The 24,206-nt window shown below is 39.4% G+C and overlaps 2 protein-coding genes and 1 pseudogene across 2 annotated transcripts; 1 reads left to right on the top strand and 2 right to left on the bottom strand.

Annotated features, from left to right (window-relative positions):
- The first annotated feature begins 2,998 nt into the window (after positions 1-2,998).
- Positions 2,999-3,961, top strand: LOC144237883 (olfactory receptor-like protein OLF4). Its single transcript, XM_077771606.1, has one exon. It carries the CDS (start codon positions 2,999-3,001, stop codon positions 3,959-3,961), a length of 963 nt encoding a protein of 320 aa, XP_077627732.1.
- An 8,825-nt stretch (positions 3,962-12,786) lies between these two features.
- On the bottom strand, positions 12,787-13,725 carry LOC144237859 (olfactory receptor 7A17-like). The gene has a single exon (XM_077771586.1). The coding sequence runs from the start codon at positions 13,723-13,725 to the stop codon at positions 12,787-12,789; it is 939 nt and encodes a 312-aa protein (XP_077627712.1).
- Positions 13,726-22,479: 8,754 nt separating this feature from the next.
- Positions 22,480-23,440, bottom strand: LOC144237872 (olfactory receptor 7A10-like; annotated as a pseudogene).
- Positions 23,441-24,206: the final 766 nt, after the last annotated feature.

Genomic DNA, 24,206 nt, shown 5'->3' with positions numbered 1-24,206 from the left:
CAGGCCCTGAGCTGGCTGTCAGCACAGAGCCCGATGCGGGGCTCGAACCCACGAACCGCGAGATCATGACCTAAGCGAAAGTCGGACGCTTAACCGACTAAGCCACCCAGGCGCCCCATCTACACTGTGTTTCTAAAACTCATCCATGATGTCATGTGTGACTATGGTGCTCTTTTCTCTTGAACCAATATATCATCAGCTAACTCTATTTCTGTATGTATTTTTATCTACAGTGGAGTTCATGAGGACGGAGTAATCAACACTGGATTCGCTGGGTTATAACCTGGTCTCTTGGGAACACAGAATCTCAAGGAAAACATTCCTTTGTGTCCATACCAGTGTCCCCCAGGGAAATCATGTGCTCCAGGTTGGAGGAGCAGGAGGAAAAGGTGCTTCATGAACAGACAGAGGAAACTATAAATATCTCCTGTGTGCAGTCTCTCTGCCTGTCCCACCTTGGGACCTGGCTGTTGCTTCCAGAGTCTGAAGCTTGGGTAGGAGACTCATGCTAGCCTCCTTCCTGCCATCTTGTGTGATGACCAAAATTAGTCACCATCAATAACCATTAAGAAGGAATTCAGATGGTCACACAGAGACCTATCCCTCAGAATTCCCAACCAGGTGATTCCAGGAGCCTGACATGTCCAGCGGGAAGGGTCAGAGAGAATCAAAGACACGTGCATTTACCTGAGGTCACCGCACAGCCACCAGCCGAGCCCAGAACCCTGAGATCTCCATGGTCACTTGCTTGCCTGACCGTGCCATTCTGAAAACCTACAGGGAACAAGGTCAGGGAAGGTCCTGCTTCTTTGATACTTGCCTTATATGGTGGAGTCACAGTACAATGAAGTGCGTGTGTGGTGTAGAGACTCAGACATAAATCTTAAGAAACAGTGATTTAGAGCCAGACATGGACTATTGCAGTGTGTGCGGAATTTTGTAGAGAAAACTCTGAACAGACCTTATGGTGTTGTGCAAAGACCAGAAACCGGAACAGAGTGAGTTCATTGCTCTTGTCAAAAAAAGAGACCAAACGGCGCGCCTGGGTGGCTTAGTCGGTTAAGCGTCCGACTTTCGCTTAGGTCATGATCTCGCGGTTTGTGGGTTCGAGCCCCGCGTCGGGCTCTGTGCTGACTGCCAGCTCAGAGCCTGGAGCCTGTTTCAGTCTGTGACTCCCTCTCTCTCTGACCCTCCCCTGCTCATGCTGTCTCTCTCTCTCTCTCTCTCCTAGAAATAAATAAAAACATTTAAAAAAAAAAAAAAGAGACCAAAATAAAAAGCCCAAGAAAAACAAAGAAAAGATGCCACATCTGAAAAGTGAAAGGGACTTGTTCACCTTCTCTAAGATCACAGGACATCAATTGGTCACATAAATATGAAACAAGCACAGAATTAACAAGTCTCCTACTGTTTCATTATAACCTACTCAACTTTTGCTGTACTTTGCATATTTCCTGTGCTGAAGTGTTGGTTTACTCCCTTAGCACACTTTTCTTTTGGAGCATTCACTCTGTAAGGTGATTGATACCCTGAAGATCCCACTAATTTTGTCTTCAGACCAAAGTTAATTTTTCTCCTTTTTTTTTTTTTTTTTTTGCTGGGCATAAAAGAAGTAACAAGAGTTTGAATGTTGTCAGAACCAGAGATGCTCTTTCTTCTTCACAGGGCCTCAGGTTTCAGTGACCATGTGAACCATCAGATCTTCTGTGCCCCTTCAATTTCAGTCGGTTAAGTGCCTGACTTCAGCTCAGGTAATGATCTCACAGTTCGTGGGTCTCTTGCTTCTCTCTCTCTCTCTGATTTTTAGCAAATTGTTTGTATTTCTTTAAATACAGGACAGAATATGAGCATGCCAGTCTGACTTGCCAATTTTATTTGTCCATGGGAAGCTTGATCATTGGAATTCAGGTACAATTCTACATTGCTTGGGGGAATGATTATGGATCTGGCCAGCTTGAGTTATAGCCACTCCAACTTTAACCATTGGGGCTGAGGGTGAGAAGTCACGGTAAGAACACAGCCCAGAGAGCAATGATTTGGGGGGTGTTTGTGTGTGTGTGTACACGCGCACATGTGCATGCCTTGTGGAGTGAGATCCATCCTCAGAAGAGGGGTACATGGTCTAATATATTCTGAGGTGATTCTTATAATACAGAGCCAGAACTCAACCAACACATGATATTCAGGAGGAGCTCTATGTCAATTTACAGGACACTTTTGCAAGTAGATTCTAAAATACACGCAGTGTATACTGTGGGTGAGTGACTCCTTTCTCTTGAAGGTTAACCAGCAGTGAGGACACCTATTTCCTGAAATTACCTGATACCACATCTGATCGCTCTTCTGTTTGTTTCCCCTTCCCACACATCTACCTATTTTGGATCGAATAGCTCAGAGTAGTATCATCCTCAGGGCCTTTGCAGAGGCCATTCCCTCTGCCAGCACACACTTCCCCAGACATTCTTGTGACTTCTGTCCTCCTTTCCCTGAGGTCTCTGTTCAAATGTCACCCGTTTACTGATCTTGACCAAACACAAATTACAAAATAACACTCATATCCACGCTCTCCTTTATACCTACTCGTATTCTCTTCACAGCGCTTGACACCCTCTGATGTCTTCTTAATATTTTTATTTGTTTCTATTCATCCTCCATCACTGGATTACAGTGGCTTTTGGTTTTCAGTATTCTGTACTCATTGCCTAGACAATGCCCGGAACATATTTGACACTTAGTACATCTCCTTCGAATGTGCAAAAGATACTATTAGTAAAACAGTAAATTGTATGACATCTGTTGGAGAATACAGAGAATGAGACCAAAATGCCTAATCAGAGATGAAATGAGAGGAATCCCTTCAAGGGAGCAATCCATACACAAGATACTGAAATTAACTTCTTGACTGCACAATATAAACTGTAGCATATCAACTATGTGGCTGATGCCGTTCATATGAATTTAATGATGTCCTTTTCCTCTTTCCTGGTAGTGCAAACTCATGGGACCAGGAAATAATACACAGATATCAGAATTTCTGCTTCTGGGATTTTCAGAAAGACCAGAACTGCAGCCCCTCATATTTGGGATTTTTCTCTCTATGTACCTTATCACTGTGGTTGGAAACCTGCTCATCATCCTGGCCGTCAGCTCTGACTCCCACCTCCACACACCCATGTATTTCTTCCTTGCCAACTTGTCCTTTGTGGACATCTGCTTCACCTCTACCACCGTCCCAAAGATGCTCTTGAACATCCAGACACAGAGCAAAATCATAACCTATGAGGGCTGCATCACACAAATGAACTTTTTCTTAATCTTTTCTGTGTTGGACATCTATCTCCTGGCTGTGATGGCCTATGACAGGTTTGTGGCCATCTGCCACCCCCTGCACTACATGGTCATCATGAACCCCCGGCTCTGTGGACTGCTGCTCCTGCTGTGCTGGGTCACAAGTGTCTTGCATTCCTTGTTACAAACCTCAATGGTGTTGCCGCTGTCCTTCTGTACAAAGGTAGAAATCCCCCACTTTTTATGTGAACTCAATCAGATGATCAAACTTTCCTGTTCTGACACCTTTTTTAATAACTTGGTGATGTATCTTGCAGCTATGCTGATAGCTGGTGGTCCCCTTGTTGGGATCCTTTACTCTTACTCCAAGATAGTTTCCTCCATATGTGGGATCTCAACAGCTCAGGGAAAATATAAAGCATTTTCCACTTGTGCGTCTCACCTGTCGGTTGTCTCCTTATTTTTTTGTACCAGCCTAGGAGTGTACCTTAGCTCCGCTGCTACCCGGAGCTCCCACTCAAGTGCAACAGCCTCAGTGATGTACACGGTGGTCACACCCATGCTGAACCCCTTCATCTACAGCCTGAGGAACAAAGACATAAAGGAGGCTCTGATGAGGTTCTCTGCAATGGCAGTTGGAAAAAGTCCAATTGTACTGTGGTTGAAGAATTGACTTCAGTCCTCAAAGACTTTGAGTCAGAAGTAGTGATTTTTTAAAGCAAAGTGTGGACATAGAATTTGCTTCTTTCATTTATTTCCTGAAATTTTTATTTTTTCAACACAGTACAATCTAGTTACTCATTTTATTAATTTATTTACCTCTCTCTGACATGCAACCATTTTCCCTTCAGTTTCTTCCATTATTTCTAAGTTGATTCCTAACCTGTTTTATGAAAAACTTAGGAATTCTCATTTATCTCACGGAATTTATTAGATTTCTTATGAATTTCTTCTCCAATGACAAAACCCACCCCACGTAATATGTCTTTAGTTTTCCTAGTCATTCATCACAGCTCTATGGAAAAAATTCAAATTTGCAACAGGCCATTTCTATTCTATTCTATTCTATTCTATTCTATTCTATTCTATTCTATTCTATTCTATTCTATTCTATATCTGAGACCACAGTTTTTCACTTTATGTCTGTCATTGCTTTGTATACCACTAGCTTAAGTGTTCTTCCTGATGAACATACTAGTATATTTTACAACAGGTCATTGGTTTTATTCTTCTAATTAGGATTCTGTTCTCTTCTCAGATTCCATATCCTCATTGCTTACATTAGTCACTGCCAAAACTGATTATCAAATACATGTCTACCAGTGAAGTCTACACGGAAATAGAAATTTAAATAAATAGAATGACTTAATATGGCTTTGGAGTCAAAGATGACTTTGAATATGATAAAGCAAATTTTAAATCATCCTTTGTATTACTAGGCACTGTATTTTCTTTTCAAGAATATATCTCAATAGAATACCAGTGGCAGCGTTTAAGGGGATTTATTCACTGGGGTAAATGACTGGTTAATGTGTTACAGGCAAAAGACTTATAAATAGAAACCATAAAATATTGCTGCAAGAAATTAAAGAAGACATTTTTTCAAAATGGGATGACATCCTGTGCTCGTGCTTGGAAATTTTTAATTTAAAATTAATTTTAGGATGGCTTTTAAAATTTTTTTCAGAAAAAAACCTTTTTGTTATTTTCATATTGTCATTGAATTTGTAGATATTTTGGGTAGTATTGCCATCTTAACAACTTTAAATTTTAATTTAATTTTTTTCCAACAAAGGACCACAGCTTTGCTCTCAAGCTGTGCTCCACAGACCAGGATCTGCAGCATCAACACCACCAGGGAGCTTGTTAGAGAAGCAGAGTCCCTGGGGCCCCTGGGGACCTGATGAATCAGAATTTGCATTTCAATCATAGTCCCTGGTGAATTGTGTGCACAGTGGGGTTGGAGAAGCCTTTGAGTGGAATAGGTTTTCTCACCTCACGATTGACCTTTAGAGATAGATAATTATTTTTGGTGGGTGCTGTCCTGTGGATGATGGTATTCAGCAGAATCCCTTCAGACATGGCCAAATATCCCAAGAGCAACTCTGGTTGAGAACCACTTCCCAGAGTTTCAGAACTAGAAGTATCTCGAGAGAATTCCAATTAAAACTATATCCCTGTTTGCTTTATGCCTTTGAGCAGAATATTAATCCTCTGAGACCGATTTTAACAATAGATAATAGAGCTGATGAAAGTATGACTTCATTGATAGTACTTTTGTGAATATTAAATCATAGAATCCCTTTAGTGTGCTAAGCTACCCTATGCTGCAGAAAATATAAATGTATCTCTTGCAATTAAAATACATTTCATCTTGAGAGAATCAACAACAGTTCTTAACCTGTGATCTAACTATGAAATTCCTAGTTGTTTAGGCTAAACTATCGTGAAGCTAAGGAATGTAGTACCTAAGGCTTAACACTACAGGATCAAATTTCTCCCCTCTCCTGAAGAAAGAAATAGTAATTTTCTAGAGATATCAGGGATTGTGTCCCCACCATAAATCAATGTTTTGAAGACCTAAGGGAACTAGTCAGATGAGTTCCTCAGTATTAGATTTTTGGGAAAACTTGAAGTCAGGGCTGTGATGAGGTGCTGGGAGGTGTGGACCTCTGAAATGTAGGAATTAATGGAGAAGAAGAAATCAAAACTGAACTCACCTGGATTATCACGCAAACTCCTAAGATCAGAGAATCAGCAGAAAAATTTCCCATTGTGTCCAGATCATTGCCCTGTAGGGAAATCATGTACTTACAGGTTAGAATAACAAGAGGAAAAGCTGCTTACTGAGCATACATAAGGAGCTGTAAATATCTCCTCTGTAACCCCATAGCAGGTGCACCTTGAGGCTGGACAGGACATTGTTCTTTCTTTGGAATCCCACGTCTGGCTAGGAGACCAACACTTGACTCCTTCCTGCCATCTTGTCTGGGGACAGAGCTTCGATCTCCAACATCAACCATCCAGGGACTCCTCTCTTGGCTTTCTACATTCTTCCCTCACTGAACATAATTACTTCTTGCTTTTGATTTCAAGGGAGAGATCTGAGTCTTTCAACTGAATACTGATAGGCCATTGTAGGGTTATTAACTGACCTAATATTAATATTGCTGTGTCTTGGGGAACAGGGGCCTAAGGAAGGGAAGGAGATGGGAAACAATCAATCAATGGATTGGTCAGAATACACACCATTTATCCACTAAGTTTGCTGTCTTGTGTGTGTGGTTCATGAAACCTCAAAACAATGACAATAGTCACACCAAGGATCACAGATTGCCATAAAAAATAAAATAATAATGAAAAGGTATGAAATATTGCAAGAATTTCCAAATTGTGACACAGAGACATGAGGTAAGCAGATATTGTTGGATAACTAGTGCCAATAGACTTGCTTCACACAGGCTTGCCACACCTTTAATTTGTTAAAAAAAAATTCAATATCTTAAAATGCAATAAAGTGCAATAAAACAAGACATGCCTGTTTGTGCTGTCATACATATGTCACATGATATTCTGAAGTCACATGTACAAATCGACATGAAATTCCAAGTCAACGACAAAGGTGACTAGGTCAGAGTTCCAGGTCAAGTGAGTATGTTCTTTGGTAGCTTACTGTCAACTAAACCTAGAACCATTGTGTGATTTTGTACACTATGGAGGAAAATATCTAAGAAGTGTGAAAACAAGGAGAAGCCACTTAAAACAGATCAGGGAGCAATATTAGCTCTCAGTGTTAGCTAGTTGATGAGGGATGATGTTAGCTAGTTGAAAGGGTTGAAAAAAGATATCCAAAGTGGCTAGAACTCTGGCTGGATCTTTTTGAGTCTCTTTTCTGATTTTCCCCAGCATCACTAAAAAAAGGACAAGCAGAAACTTCCCAATCTGACATTCTGGATTACAGAATTCCCTTGAGGCAATTCAAGATGTTTTGAGCAGAGATAACTGAATACCATTGGGCTCAAATATTAAAATTATTCCCTAACTTAGTCTATCTAAATAGAGTACTGATTCGTTCCTTTCTTTTTTACATTAATAAAAATGAAAGAATATTGTTAATATTCTAAAGCCAGAGTAAAGGAAATAGGTTGTCAGCTTAGAGTCAAATGTCAAAATCATCAGTTATAATACAGCTGTTATAAATTCTGCACACCCTCATTCTGCTGAAAGTACATATGTTCTCTCTCCATGCCCAAAACAGAGCTTGATACACTTGAGATGTGTAGTATAGACTGAATTGTGTCCCATTAAAATTCTTAGATTGAAGTTCTAATCCCCAATGTGACTGCATTTGCAGATAAGATTTTTTGGGAAGTGATAATGGTTAAGTGAAGTCATAAGGGTGGGGAACTAACCCAGTTGGGTTGGTACCTTTATAAGAAGAGGAAGAGGTAGGTCTCTATCTATTTATCTATCTACCTACCTACCTACTTACCTACCTACCTACCTACCTACATGTATCTATCTCTTACTATCTCTCTCTCTGTCCCTACATGAAAAAAGACCAGTTGGAGACAATGCATGAAGGTGGCTTCCTACAAGTCAGTAAGAAATCTCTCACCAGAACTCAACCATAATGGTACCTGATCTTGGAATTCCATCCTTTATAAATGTGAGAAAATAAATTTCTGTGATCTAAGCTATCCAGTTTACGGTATTTTGTTATGGTGGCCCAAGCTGAGTAATATAATGTGTAGCACTCAATTGATGAATGAAAGTGTAAATTTCCTTTAGAGAAGCTTTTCTTGTCTCTCCAGATCTATACTCCAGAAGAATTTTCTTATTTGGTAGAGTATTATCTATGTAAGTCATTCTTCTTGGACAGTCTTACCTAGAGCCTAAGTGTAGGCTTCCCTTAAGCCCCAATCTATAAAAGACATGATTTCTTCAACTGTGCTTATGAGGTAGGTATTAAAAGGGGAAAAAAGGCTACTTTGGTGAAAATGATTTAAGACACAGGCCACTCAAAGAAGGTCTTTCAGGACGACTGTTGTTTTAACTTTATACCTTTGGACCAGTGTCCTTCAGAAATATTTGTAACTCAGTGTGCTCACCAATGTATGTACCCATGTAAATATCAGCCCAGGAAAGACATCTTGATTATCTCACATATTGATTATCTCAAAGTTTCTGTGGGCTGGGAATCTGGGCATGGCTTAGCTAAATCCTCTGAATCATGATCTCTCAAAAAGCTATAATCCACTTGTCAGAAGTGGTCAGCGTCTTATGTGAAGGTTTGACTGGGGAAGGTTCAACTTCTAAATTTACACAGTTTTTAGAAGGATTCAGTTTTTAGGAGCTCTTGGGCTGATGGCTCCATTTCTCCTGTAAATGTTAGCTGGAAAGCATGTAACTAGTACAAAGCAATAAAAATGAACAAACTATTGATAGATGCCAGTTTGCCACATGGGACTCTCTAATATGGCAGCTTGCTTCGTCGTTGTGTGGAAGTTAAGAAGGCAATAGAATCTGCTAGTAAAACCGAAGTCACAGTCTTTTAAAACCTAATCAATCACAAAAATAATCTATCACTTTTGCTGTACCCTATTCGTTAGAAGCAATTCACTGCATCAATTCCACACTCAAGGCATGAATACCATGAGGTGAAGACTATAGGAGGCCATCTTAGAAGTCTGCCTACCACACTCATCATCTGGCCAACATTTGGTGTTGTCAGGTTGAAAATGCCACTTTAGCCACTTCAAGGGCATCTGCAGTGGCATCTTATTGTCCTTTGGTTTGTATTTCTCTAAATGACTAATGATGAGCAATTTTTCATTTATTGGACATTCATATATATTTTTGTAAAATATCTCTTCAAATCTTTTGACCATTTTTATTAAGTTATTTGACTTCTTACTATTGAGTTTTAAGACTGCTTTATGCATTCTGTATGCAAGCCTTTCATCAGATATAATATGGTAGACATTTTCTTCCTATCTCTTAATGTTACCTCCTAAATATTACTGATCAATTTTTTAATGCTTAAATCTTATTTTTAAACAATCTTAGGTACTCCAAAGTCACAAAGTTTCTGTCTTATGGTTTTTCTGGAAGTATTATAGTCTTAGCTTTTATGTTTAGGTCTATAATCCATTTTAAATTAATTTTTGAATATAGTATAAAGTGGTGTCAGTATTTATTTTTTCCATATAGATATCTAATATTCTAGTACTATTTGTTGAGGAAAATATATTTTTTTTATTGAATGATCATGTCATACTTAAAAATAATTTGATTATATATGTGTAGGTTTACTTCTGGGCTTTATATTTCTTATAGTGACTTATTTGTATGTTGTAAGCCAATACCACGATATCTTGGTTACTATAAATTTGTAATAGTTTTGAAATCAGGCAGTATAAAAATGCCAACTTTGATCTTCCTTAGTCCACATTTTTTGGGTTTTCTAGATCCTTCAAAAATGCATATTCATTTCATTTATTTATTTATTTATTTTATTTTCTTAAATAGTTTATTGTCAAGATGGTTTCCATATAATACCGAGTACTCACCCCAACAAGTGCCCTTCTCCATGCCCATCACCCCCCTTCTCTTTCTCCCACCCACACCAGCCCTCAGTATACAATGGAATACTACATGGCAATGAGAAAGAATGAAATCTGGCCATTTGTAGCAACATGGATGGAACTTGAGGGTGTTATGCTGAGGAAATACATCAGGCAGAGAAGGACAGATGCATATTCATTTTAGAATCAGCTTAACATTTTTTTTTACAAAAGTGCCTTCCAGAATTTTGATTGGGATGATACTGAATATGATAGATCATCTCTGGAAAGAATTCCAAAATCCAAGGTCTAACACTTGTTAGCGGTGTAACTATAGAAGTTAGTTAACCTTTCTATGCCTTGGTTTCCTCATATGTAACAGTAATTTCAACTGAAAATACCATATAGCTTTTGAGAGAAATAAATTATTTCTGTATGTAAAGCACTAGAATAACATTGACACATAGCAAGTCTCACGTAAGTATTAACTATTTGAATGTAATAATGATTACTTGTATTTTATTTGTCTTGTTTATTGTATCAGGAACTACAATAAAGATTAGTTTAAAAATGTTTGATTTGTTCGTGATTTTATTGGAATGCTTTTATGTTTTCCTCAGCATAATGTTAATGTAGGTCTAAAGTAACATATCTTCATCATAATAAAGAAAGCAATCATCTATTTTTAAACCATTAGCTTTGAAGTGGGGTGATGGGCATGGAGGAGGGCACTTGTGGGGATGAGCACTGGGTGTTATATGGAAACCAACTTGACAATAAACTATAAAAAAAAAAAAAAAGAAAGCAGTCAGAGGCCATAGTATCAAGAGGTTGAGAAGTACATTGATGAGGTGTGTGACATCTCTGCAGAGCTCCGTAGTAGTTGTCCTTTGCATGACAGAGTTATAATATGGGGAGATGCTGACATTGAAATAGGTTCAACCTAGGTGCAACATAGAGAATGACATCCCGAACTGGCAGAGACCAAGTGGATGTCACTCAAAGTGAGAGGTGAGGAATGTATTGTTAATGTAATGTGTAGAAAGATCAACATGTTAGTCAAAATTGATTGAACCACAGGGATATTTTTGGAATAGGCAATTGATCTTGATGCCCTCTTAATTAAAAGTGATGGGTATCTTATTAATATCCCATCCATCTATATAACTAAGAAAAATTTGAATTCATATACAAAGAAACTTGGCCTAAATCATCAGAATGAAGAGTTGCAATCACACAGGCCTGAGACTTTTCACTGACCCTCAAATGATGGGACCAGCTCACCTTGAAAAAACACTAAAACTGCAACAGACTAATGCTTTTTATATTTCTCCTGACTTTACACAAAGATGCTTATATTTTGGAGCTGACTCCTAATGGGTTATGAGGTCTGACTGTGCATATTTCATCCCACTTTGTGTTGGGTAAAAGTCATATGGGTAGCTTAAAATTGGCAAAAGTGAGAGATATACTACAGAAATTGCCAATACTGTAATTAGGCTTTTTTCCTTCCTTTCCTTTTCTTTCTTTCTTTCTTTCTTTCTTTCTTTCTTTCTTTCTTTCTTTCTTTCTTTCTTTCTTTCTTTCTTTCTTCCTTCCTTCCTTCCTTTCTTCCTTTCTTCCTTTCTTCCTTTTTTCTTTCTTTCTTTTCCTTCCTTCTTTCCTTCCTTCCTGTGGAAATTTATCAGAAAATTGTGAAGTAGGAAGTCTGAAATAGGAAATTACCATTATAGCATACAAATTAGTGATGTCATTTCTGGATCAGGTGATGATAAAATATTAACCTCATTCTATTTCACAAAGCATATTTCAGGCCCATAACTGTATCCTGTTATTATGATCTAATTGCTGACATGCAGAGATGGAAAAGTCATAGATGGCATTTGGCAATATATCCACAATGCTTTTATTATCTGAGAAAGTGACATTATGTAGGAGGTACCAAAATAAATCTTCCAATAGTGTGCATGCCTGTCAAAATGTTAAGAATAGCAATGCATCCCTAAGGAAATTACAAAGATCAGTGGCACAATCAATTCCTGAATCTCAAGAGCTGTCATTTCTATTGTGCCATATGTATGTTTTAGACGGTGCAGAAGAAAATTAGATCTTAGAGAATGAATGTGGATTATTGTAAATTTTATCCAATGGCGGCCCCAGTTCCTTCTCTTTTGCAGTGTGCTCAATTTCTAAAGTGGATTAACACAAACCTTGGTAATTGGTATATAACCTTTGATATGTCAAATGAATTTTCTTTGAGAGCAGAATTTTCTTTGAAGGACAGCTGCTCTCATCTGGCACAGGAAGCATTACACATTTATTCCTCTAGCTCTTCCGATAATATTATAATTACCGAATCTCCTGTATTACATATATTTGTTGCTGAAAACTCATGCACTGGATTCTTTTTTTTTTTTTTTCTGTTTTTAACTTTTTTTTTTAATAGTTTATTGTCAAATTAGTTTCCACATAACACTCAGTGCTCATCCCCACAAGTGTCCTCCTCCATGCCCATCCCCCCCTCCCCCCACATCCATCAGTCCTCAGTTTTTGTCAGCATTCAAGAGTCTCTCATGGTTTGCTTCTCTCCCTTTCCCCCACCATTTCTGCCCTTCTTCTCCCCCTTGTTCCTCCGTCAAGTTCCTCCTAATCCTCCTATACGTGCAAACATATGATATTTGTCCTTCGCATGCACTGGATTCTATTTCCCACACTGACCTCCCAAAATATAATGAGAGGTCAAAATTTTTAAATTAAATACAGAAGAAACAGTGACTTATCATGTATGAAAAATTAAAGAGGCTAAACCCTTGAAATAACATAAATTGCAGATTACCATTCTGTGAGTTTATAACATTATCATGATTTAGGTCCTGTAGGGTTTTGAGCATTGTTACTCATGATCAAGTCTCTATCTTCATACAAATAATACCTATGTAGAGAATGTTTCTTGGCTGAAAAGTTTTTTAAGGGCTTTCTTTATGTCTTTGTTTTTCAGACTATAGATAAAAGGGTTCAGCATGGGGGTGACCACTGTGTACATCACTGAGGCTATGGCACTGGGCCTGGAGTTTTGTGAAGCAGCAGAACAAAGATAAACCCCAAGGCCTGTACCATAGAACAAGGAGACGACTAAGAGGTGAGACCCACATGTAGAAAATGCTTTACACTTGCCTCCAGCTGATGAAATTCTGAAAATGGACATTACAATCTTAGAGTAAGAGAAAAGGATCCCAAGGAGTGGAACAATACCTACAAGGCCAGTAGCAAAATACATCACTAAGTCATTGAGAAAGGTATCAGAGCAAGCAAGTTGGATTAGCTGATTAAGTTCACAGAAAAAGTGAGGGATTTTCAACTCTTTACAAAAAGATAGTTGCAAAACCATTAAGGTCTGTAACAATGACTGGAGGGCAGTCATGATCCAGGATGCCAGAAGCAGGAGGCCACAGAGTCGGGAGTTCATGATGACTGTGTAATGGAGGGGGTGGCAGATGGCCACAAACCGGTCATAGGCCATCACTGTCAGAAGGAAGTTATCCAGATCTCCAAAAAGCATGAAAAAGTATACCTGGGTGATGCATCCTACATAGGTAATGACTTTGCTCTGCATCTGGATGTTCAGTAGCATCTTAGGGATGGTGGTGGAGGTGAAACAGATGTCTGCCAAAGAGAGATTAGAGAGAAAGAAGTACATGGGCGTATGGAGGCGGGAGTCCATGATAATGGCCAGGATGATGAGCAGGTTTCCAATGAAAGTGACCAGGTACATGGACAAAAACAGTCCAAAGAGGAGGGGCTGTAGTAATGCCTCTTCTGAGAGACCCAGGAGGATAAATTCTGAAACACATGTTTGATTTTCTGGTTCCATGTAGCTGATGAAATGGATGGAAAAGAGACAAAGCAATGCAGATTTAACCTCAAGCAGTTACCCTGTACGGTTACCCTGGTAAAAGGCTGAAGGTCCTGATTGGAAAGGTGAGGAGAAAGATTAATAGAGTAAGTTTGGAGCAGTACACAGGGGTCCTTCCTCAAGAGGACTTGGCCCACTTTCATTCAAAAAGTCCTAGGTCTGTAAACCAGTAGGAATTGATCGAGGAGCTGTGACTCTGTGTTTTTGATTAAGGTTAGTTTTGTTTACTTGACCTTGAACTTTTCTGCTTACACAGATCAAGTAAGAATTTAGTAGACTTCTTACCTAATTTCTCTTCCATGAGCACCATGGCCAACTAGCCACCACCAAACATTGGAATAAGTCGGACAATTCCAGTGTGGCTTTCACTCTTGTCCACGACAGCAACTACTTCCATTCTGCCTTTGGATGTGGATGCCACCACTTGGCCTCTCCCATCCCAGGATCCAATTACTCCTATTTCATTTAAGTTTTCCAGTGTGGTGGCTGAAGTTTCCACTGTGAGATCTAGCCCATAGAGAAAAGCAATCCCAGAGCTCATCAAGGATAATGGGCTCCCCCCAACAATCCATTTCTATAGTCATGGTGAAAGGTATGTCTTCTGGACTCTTCCAGTGTGAGTAGGTCTCACCCGACAAACGCATTCTGACATTCCAGTCTCCTTAAGCCTCTAAATCCACTCCTCTACATTAAACCAAGGCAGATCTGGCATTTCCAACTCACTCACTGTGGGCTACCTGTGGTCCATGTTTCCACCAAGAAAATTTTAAGTTCCCACCCTGCAACAATAAATGCAGAATCTCTGCTTCGTGAGCCCATATCAATAAATTCAGCCTGTCCCAACTTTATGTTCTTCCTCACATTAGCCGACACTATGAATCTATCCCTTCCCATACATGTTCCCTGGATTTCTGTCTGTATAAATTAGGAAACTCAACTAGTTCTTTGGGAGTGTAGAACACTTTCTCACAGGTCACAGTGTACGTTACCCTTTGGGGCCTGCTGGCACCTGAGTCTAGTTATGGATCTAGAAACAAAGGGGAGAATTAAGGGTGGGACATGAGGAGATTTGGCATTGCCTTGGGTGTCAACTGCCTGGTGTGGAGGCATTCATTTCCTAAGGCAAAGCAGGGTTAACCCCTCAGACTGCAGTGGAGAGGTGACATCACTGTGATATGGAGGCCACTACCACTGTGGCTCTGGATGACCCTATCACTAGGCATGGGGAGGCCAAACCCATTGGGGTAGACAGGCAGCTTCCACTGGCAAAGAAGACTTAGGGGTTCATTTTCCAGCTTCATCAAGGCCTTCCCACATGTTCTCATTCCAATATACAGGATCGCATTTCTTCCCAAGTAGTCCCTACTTCCCAAGTAGACACCCAACATGGCTACTCATTCAACTTGCATTGTAATTCAGCCAGTAACAGGATGAGAAATTTGCAGCAATCTTGGATTTGCAGATACAGGAAATTCAGGTCTCCTTCAGGGTACACATGAAAGTTTTCAGATCATTTATAAGGCAACTGAACTGAGAATTCAAAAATCAGAGATAATCTTTTTCTTTTCCCACTTGTTCAATTACTTAGGAGAAAGCTCTCAATCTCAATATATTTGTTAATTTGCATCAGTGCTTGAAGGTATCAGATACACAGCCACCCAGGTCCTCTCTTTTTATAATTGGTTTATTAGGAATATCCAGGGTAATATTTTGCAAATCTCTATTGCTCTCTTTTTGTTTTTTACTGGGAATCAAGTCATTAGTATCTTTAAATTTAATCATANGATGGGCATGGAGGAGGACACTTGTGGGGATGAGCACTGAGTGTTATGTGGAAACTAATTTGACAATAAACTATTAAAAAAAAAATTTAATCATATTTGAAAGCTAATTCCATAAAGTCCAGAACCAATTCATGAAATTCATACTGTCAAAAATAAACAATTGAGTCAGTGAATAAATGAATGAATGAATACATGGAAAATCTGTGCAAAAAAACTTTAATTATTTATAATGATATTCCATACTCAGGAAATAGAACCCAATTTACCAAGAGTGAATTGTGGGCAACACATAGTATCTTCCTTATAAAGAGTATCTTATGAAAAGGAGAGAAAAAGAATAACTTTACAGTGGAGCTACCTGACAGTAGCTCAGTCATATATTCAAGGCCAGTGCAAAGTCATGATGATAGTTTGTATCTTTGATATAAAGTGATAAAAATGGTAACCTCTGTGTGTTTCTCCCCCCAAAAAATTCATAATCCTGGGCTAATCATGCGATAAACATCAGAAAATTTCAAATGATAGATGACTTTTCAAAATACATGACCATTAAATCTCAAAACTATCAAGTTCTTCAAAACAATAGAAGTCTGAGAAACTTTCAGAGCCAAGAGCCACCGAAGGGGAAATGAGAGCTAAATGCAATGCATTCTGGATGACAGTTGTTAATAATGGGCGATCTGGTAAAGGTTCATGGGAACTACCTGTAAAATTTCTGCAATTTCCTTGTAAATCTAAAACTGTTTTTAAAAATAAAGTTTATTAGAAATAAAATTATTCAGGGGCTCCTGGGTGGCTTAGTCGGTTAAGCGTCCGACTTTCGCTTAGGTCATGATCTCGCGATTCGTGGGTTCGGGCCCGCGTCGGGCTCTGTGCTGACAGCCAGCTCAGAGCCTGGAGCCTGTTTCAGAGTCTGTGTCTCCCTCTCTCTCTGACCCTCCCCTGCTCACGCTGTCTCTCTCTCTCTCCTAGAAATAAATTAAAAAATATTAAAAAAAAAAAAAGAAATAAAATTATTCAAGGGGGCACTTGTGGGGATGAGCACTGGGTGTTATATGGAAACCAACCTGACAATAAACTATTTGTAAAAATAAATAAATAAATAAATAAAGTATTTAAAATAAAATAAAACAAAAGAACCTCTTTGAAAGAATGATGCTCAACTGCACTAAACAAAAAGATTTCATTGGTTCTTTCTCAAAGAAAAAAAAAAAGAAATAAAATTATTCATGAAATGCAAAAGCCTTGGAAACAGTGACCTCTGAGCTGACTCCTGAGTCTATTGCATGCCTATTCTAAGTCTTAACATTCTTCATCCACAAAATCCAACTCCATAGTTACTGAAAGAATTAAGCAAGAATAAACAATGCAAAAGTCCCACCTGTGTCTAGTGTTAACAGTGAAAAAAAAAGTCTCAACATAATCATTAGGGAAATGCAAATAAAACTATAATGAGATATCCAGAGGGGCTGTACCAGAGGACTGATGGATGTGGGGGGAGGGGGGATGGGCATGGAGGAGGACACTTGTGGGGATGAGCACTGAGTGTTATGTGGAAACTAATTTGACAATAAACTATTAAAAAAAAACTATAATGAGATATCACTTAATTCCCATTAAGATAGTTATTACAAGGAAAAAAACCAAAATAATAATTGTTGGCGAGGATATGGAAAACGAAACTTTCTACATTGCAGGTAGGAATGCAAAATGACACAGCCACTGTGAAAACAATAGGGCTGTTCCTCAAAAATTTAACACAGAATTAACCAAAGCCCAACATTTTCAATCCTAGGTATATACCCAAAAGAACTGAAAGTAGGGACACTACTGCTAATAGCTATTATTCACAATAGTCAAAGGTGCAAATATTCCAAGTGTCCATTAGAGGGCATGTGGGGGTGGGTGGATGAGATAGATAAAAGGGATTAATGGGCGGGGGTTCAGTTGGTTGAGCGATCACCTCTTGATTTCAGCTCAGGTCATGATTCCATGGTCATGAGATACAGCCCTGCATTGGGCCCTGCACAGAGTGTGCAGCCTGCTTAAGATTCTCTCTCTCTCTCTCTCTCTCTGCCTTCCTCCCTCCCTCTCCCTCTGCCCCTCTTCTTGGCTTGTGCTCTCTCTCTCTCTTTTAAAAATATACTTTAAAAAGATAAAGGGAGGCGGGGTTGGCGCCTGGGTGGCTCAGTCAGTTAAGCGTCCGACTTCAGCTTAGGTCATGATCTCAAGGTTTGTGGGTTCGAGCCCCGCGTCGGGCTCTGTGCTGACAGCTCAGAGCCTGGATCCTGCTTTGGATTCTGTGTCTCCCTCTCTCTGCCCCTCCCCCATTTGTGCGCTGTCTCTCAAATATAAAATAAATGTAAAAATTAAAAAAAAAAAAGATAAAGGGGACTAAAAGTACACTTGTCTGCATAAGTACTGAATAATGTAAAAGTTGTTGAAGTATTACATTGTACACCTCAAATTAATTTAACACTGTATGTATACTTCAATAAAAATAATACCTAAGGGGGGCGCCTGGGTGGCTTAGTCGGTTAAGCGTCCGACTTTCCGACTTTCGCTTAGGTCATGATCTCGCGGTTTGTGGGTTCGAGCCCCGCGTGTGGCTCTGTGCTGACTGCCAGCTCGGAGCCTGGAGCCTGTTTCAGTCTGTGACTTCCTCTCTCTCTGACCCTCCCCTGCTCACGCTGTCTCTCTCTCCTAGAAATAAATTAAAAAAACATTTAAAAAATAATAATAATAATACCTAAGGAAAGGGGGAGATATGAATTCCAGAGTTACCACATAATATTTTAAAATGACCGGTTTTCAATGTTGACAACAAAAACAAATATAACTCAATCATAATAACAACAGAAATATAACTAAATGCAATAGGAGGGACCCCAGAAAAAAAAAAACTCCCATACATAAAATTGAATAATTTTTGGAAAGAGTCCCAGGACAGTTCAAAAGTAAATGGACAGCCTTTCTAAGAAATGGTGATGGGGCACCTGGGTGGCTTAGTCAGTTGAGTGTCCAACTCTTGATTTTGGCTCCGGTCATGATCTCAGTGTGGTGGGATTAATCCTTACATCGGGCTCTGCACTGAATGTGGAGACTGATAAATATTCTTTCTCTCTCTCCCTCTACCCCTCTTCCCAGCTCACACTCTCTCACTCTATAAATAAATAAATAAATAATGAATGAATGAATGAATGAATAAATAAAATGGCGGTGGGAAACCTGGATATCCACATCCCAAAAAAAAACCAAAAAAAGATGAAGGTGACCTTTTCATCCACCATCTACAAACATGACTGCAAATGGACCATAGACCTAACCATAGGAAATAAAACTGTAATTTGGCTATTGTTGTAGCGTTGCTATAAACACCGGGGTGCACGTGCCCCTTAGAAGCAGCATTTTTGTATCTTTTGGATAAATGCCTAGTAGTGCAATTGCTGGGTCATACAGTAGTTCTATTTAAAAGATGTGGTATTATATATACAATGGAATACTACTCCATCATCAAAAAGTATGAACTCTTGTCATTTGCAGCAATGTGGATGGAACTAGAGTATATCATGCTGAGTGAAATAAGTCAGTCAGAAAAAGACAAATACCATATGTGGGATTTAAGAAACACAACAGAGGAAACACAACTGGCAAATCACACACTTGATAATAGATTAATATCCAAAATATGCAAAGAATTTCAAAAATTTGACAGCAAAACAACTCCATTAAAAAACAGGCAATGGACTCATTACACATTTCTCCAAAGAAGATATAGGAATGGCTAATTAGCTCATGAAAGATGTGCAACATGACTAATCATTAGGGAAGTGCAAATCGAAACCATAATGCATCGATACCAACTCACACACACTAGTATGGCGATTGTAAAAATTAAATCAGAAAATAAGTGTTGGTGAGATTGTGGAGAAATTATAACCCAGTGGTGCTTGCTGGTGAGAATAAAAAGTGGCAGAGCTCCTGAAGGAAACAGTGTGTCAGTTCCTCAAAAATGTAAACATAGAATTATCATATGATCCAGTAGAGTCACTTCTGGTTATGTACCCACTTATATGCCCCAAAAGACTCTAGAGCAGCGACTAGAAAAGATTTTTGTACAACAATTTTCATAACAGATTTATTTACAGTAGTCAGAATGTGGAGACAACCCAAATCCATCCACAAACTCACAGTTGACCAAAATGTGGTGAACACATATAGCAGAATATCACTCAGGCTTTAAAACAAACAGAATTCTGGCACACGCTACAACGGGGGTGAAACTCACAAACATTATATTAAATGAAATAAAGGATGTAAAAGGATCAATAATAAACAGTGACATTTACAAGAAACCTGGAGGACTCGGTTTTAGGGAAAGAGGCAGGATGGTGGGAGACAAGGATTGGAATAAGGGGCAATGGAGAGTTAGTATTTCAAGTGGACAAAGATTCAGTTTGAGATGATAAGAAAGTTCTAGAAATGGGCGGAGGTGGTGGTTGCACAACAGTGAAAAAGTACTCAATGCCACATAAGTATATTTCAAAATGTTTAAAATAATAAATTTTATATATTTTTTACCTTGACAAAGAAGGATCTAAAAGAGTGATATATTCTAAAAGACTTCCAATGCCATAAATAGCTTGATATGATGTAGAGGAAGGAATCCAAAGTACAAGGAGACAAGGGTGTGGTGAGGGGTTTATCTTGTGTGATCCAATTCTTCAGCCACAAGGTGTACCCAAAATAAGAGTTTGGAAAATATAAAATTCGAAAAGCATTGAGAAATATTTTGGTGAGGGATGTAACGTCTCCCTTGACAAGCTCTGCAGAGTTTCTCCCCCATATGACAGCCTTACCATGGACATGCTGAAATTAAAATGTCTTTGTCCTGAGATCAGCCCCCGCCCCCTCCACTGAATTGCCAGAGGCCATGTCAGCAGTCCAAAACCACCCAGGGTATAGTATTCATAGTGCATATAAGAGTTAATCAGTCTCATCAACATTGGTTGAGCCACAGAGATTTCTGGAACTGGCATTTTCATCAAGGTGTCTCCATGAAACAAAATGATGGGCAGCTTACTAAAGGCTCATCCAATTTGTGTAACTAAGGAAAAACAAGGAAAACAGAAACAACAACCCAAAAAACCCACCTCTAATAATCATGAAGAAAAGATTGACCTGAATCACCATAATGAAGGGTCATAATCTCTACTTGCCTCTCAGACCTGAGACTGTTCACTGACTCAGATCCTCAACTGATGGAACCAATTACCCCTGAGTGAAGACTGTAAAATAGCAACAAATGCTTTACATTTTCCTCCAAACCCAACCCAAAGATTCTAAGGTAATGGTGATAGCCAACCTATAATGGTTCATGAGGACTGTGGTCTGAGATAAAATTGGTAGCTTGATATTGGGCAAGATGAGAGTAATTATATCTTGGAAACTGGCAAATGCTACAAGTAAGCTCTCTTTTTATTCTATTTTCCTCATTTTCTTCCTTTCTTCTTGCTTTCCCTGTTTCTTTTTTTCTTCGTTTTTGAGTGAGAGCCCCTTAAACATTTATCTGAATACGAATCTTTAAAGGGATCTGTGGACTTTTACCTGGAAAACTGTGAATCATGTAATAGGAAATTACAATGATGGACAATCATCCACCTGGTGGCTTCTGGGGTCAGGTGATCTGACTTTCAACTTGCTCTGCCTTATAAAGCACAGAGTAGAATCATAAGTATATCCTGCTCTCAATGCCTAAATTCTCGGATGCATCATTAGAAAAGACAGAGATAGGGGCGCTGACTGGGTTCAGCTGTTTAAGCATCCGACTCTGGCTCAGATCATGATCTCATAATTTGTGGGTTCAAGTCATGCATCAGGCTTTGTGCTGACAACTCAGAGCCTGGAGCCTGCTTCAGATTCTGTGTCTCCCTCTCTCTACCTCTCTCCTGCTCATGCTCTGTCTCTCTCAAAAATAAATAAAAACATTTTAAAAATTTTTAAAGAAAAGACAGAGGTGGTGGGAGGTAGACTATCTGTATTGTGTTTGAGACCTGTTAAGGGCTTATCATGGTTTGGAGGTGCTGAGAGAAAATGCCAGAATAAGATTGCTACCTACCAAAATATTAAAAGAAAGGTAATAGTGCATGTCTGCAGTAAGCACCAAAAATGACACTATCAATGCCTGAAAAATCATGAGTTGTCATTTCTATTACCCTCACACTTAATTAATGTTGTGAACTGTGCAAGGGGAAACTAGATATTGCACAGTGGATGTGCACACAGGGCTCCAGGTGCCTCCGCTCTTGCAGATGTGATCTCCTTCCAAGACAGACTGACAGAAACCCAGGAACCTGACATAGTACCTCTGATATGTTCAATGATGTTACTGCCAAAGCAGATACTCTACCAGACAGCTGCTTTCATCTCAGAGAGAAAGGATTCCACATTTACTCCACTGCCTTCTCCTATCACATCATAGATACTAAATTTCCTATATCATTTATTTGTTGCTGAAAATCCATGCTATGGACTTTAATGAGAGGTCTAAACAGTTTAAAAGAAATACAGAAGAGGAGTGCCTGGGTGACTCAGGAACTTAGCGTCACCTTTTGATATCAGCTCAGTTCAAAAACTCGTCAATTGTGAGATCAAGCCCCACATCAGACTCTGCACTGACTGCAAGGAGCCTGTTTAGGATTCTCCCTCTCCCTCTCTCTGTCCCTCCGGCTCGCTCTCACGTTTGCTCTCTCAAAATAAATAAACTTTAATAAGAAAAGAGATACAGAAGAAATAGTTGCTCGTAATGTATGAAAACAGAAAATAACCCAACATTGTAGAAAGATAAAATGCAGGTTATCGGCATATGAACTGATACAAATATCATGATCTAGGTCTTCTAGGGTTTTAAGCCCTGTTACTCAAGTCTTTATCTTGTAGCAAAGAATTCTGTATAGAGAGAATGTCTCTCTGCTAAAGAGCTTTCTCAGGGCTTGCTTGATGTCTCTGTTCCGCAGACCATAGATGAAGGGGTTCAGCATGGGCGTCACCACTGTGAACATCACTGAGGCGATGGCACTTGCTCTGGAGTTCTGTGAAGCAGCAGAACTAAGATACACCCCAAGGCCTGTACCATAGAACAAGCAGACCACTGTGAGATGAGACCCACATGTGGAAAATGCTTTATACTTGCCCCTCACTGATGAAATTCTCAAAATGGAGCTTATAATCTTAGAGTAAGAGAAGAGGATACCAGTGAGTGGAATAACACCCAGAAGTCCACTTGTGAGATAGATCACCAGGTCATTAAGGAAGGTATCAGAGCAAGCAAGTTGGATCACCTGCTTCAGATCACAGAAAAAGTGCAGGATTTCCAGCTCTGTGCAAAAAGAGAGTCGCAAAATCATCAAGTCATGTAATAGAGAGTTCAGAACACTCAATACCCAGGATCCCAGGAGCAGGATGCCACAGAACTTGGGGTTCATGATGACCATGTAGTGCAGTGGGTGACAGATGGCCACAAACCGGTCATTGGCCATCACCGTTAAGAGGAAGTTGTCTAACCCTTCAAAAAGCATGAAAAAGTACATCTGGCTGAGGCAGCCTTCGTAGGTGATCACTTTGCTCTGCGTCTGGATGTTCAGCAGCATCTTTGGGACGGTGGTGGAGGTGAAACAGATGTCTGAAAAGGACAGGTTGGAGAGGAAGAAGTACATGGGTGTGTGGAGGCGGGAGTCTGTGAGAATGGCCAGGATGATGAGCAGGTTCCCAGTGAAGGTGACCAGGTACATGGACAGGAACAGCCAAAAGAGCAGCGACTGCAGCCCCCCCTCTTCTGAGAGTCCCAGCAGGATAAATTCTGTAACCCGGGATTGATTTCTTCCTTCCATGTAACTGATGAAAATGGCTGGAACAGAGACAAGAACATTGTAAACACACAGGCAGTGATCACAGAATTGAAAGAAATGTTGCAGTTTGTGTTTTCAACATGTTTCTTTCGTTAATTTCTAAGCATTACCTACCATCTAGAAAATTTAGCAGAAAATTTCAGGAAATTCCAATGCTCCAGGTTTTCCATGAGGCCGAAACTGATTCTTAATTCTTGTCCTGAATCAAAACATTTATCCGAAGCAATGTTCTCCTCCACAAATTTCCTGAGGCTTTTTTTGTTCACCCAACAAATATTTTAACCAATTATCTTGTTGGCAAGATTTATTGAAAGCATTGTAAAAAATTAGTGATGTGCGTGTGACCTTAAGTTTAAGATGTGTATGTGTCAGAGGCAGTGAGTATTATTAAATGAAGAATAATGTTTCAAGTGGTAGTTACAAACAATAAGTAAAATAATGCAACACCAGGAATTCTAAGTGAAGGAAAAACTTGCCATTATATCATCTCTGATCAGGGGCTTCAAAGCTGACAAACTGAGGGCAGTGTTTCTATGAGCCATGCATGTAACTTTGAGAAAACCAATTAAGGCAGAGAAAAAGCCTATGCAAAGACCCTAAGATAAGAACTCACCCAAAACCACCAGGCAACATCAAAGAGAAAGCTGTGAGCAGAGCAGGTAACACAATAGGAGTAGGAGTTGGATGGAGATAAGAGAGAGAGGAGCTCAAAGCCTGCTTCTGTGGAAACATTCTTTTTTTTTTTTTT

The sequence above is a fragment of the Crocuta crocuta genome, unplaced genomic scaffold (assembly GCF_008692635.1).
Source record: "Crocuta crocuta isolate KB4526 unplaced genomic scaffold, BGI_CrCroc_1.0 scaffold755, whole genome shotgun sequence".
In the NCBI taxonomy this organism is placed as follows: Eukaryota; Metazoa; Chordata; class Mammalia; order Carnivora; family Hyaenidae; genus Crocuta; species Crocuta crocuta.
This window is presented reverse-complemented; position numbering and strand designations above follow the sequence as displayed.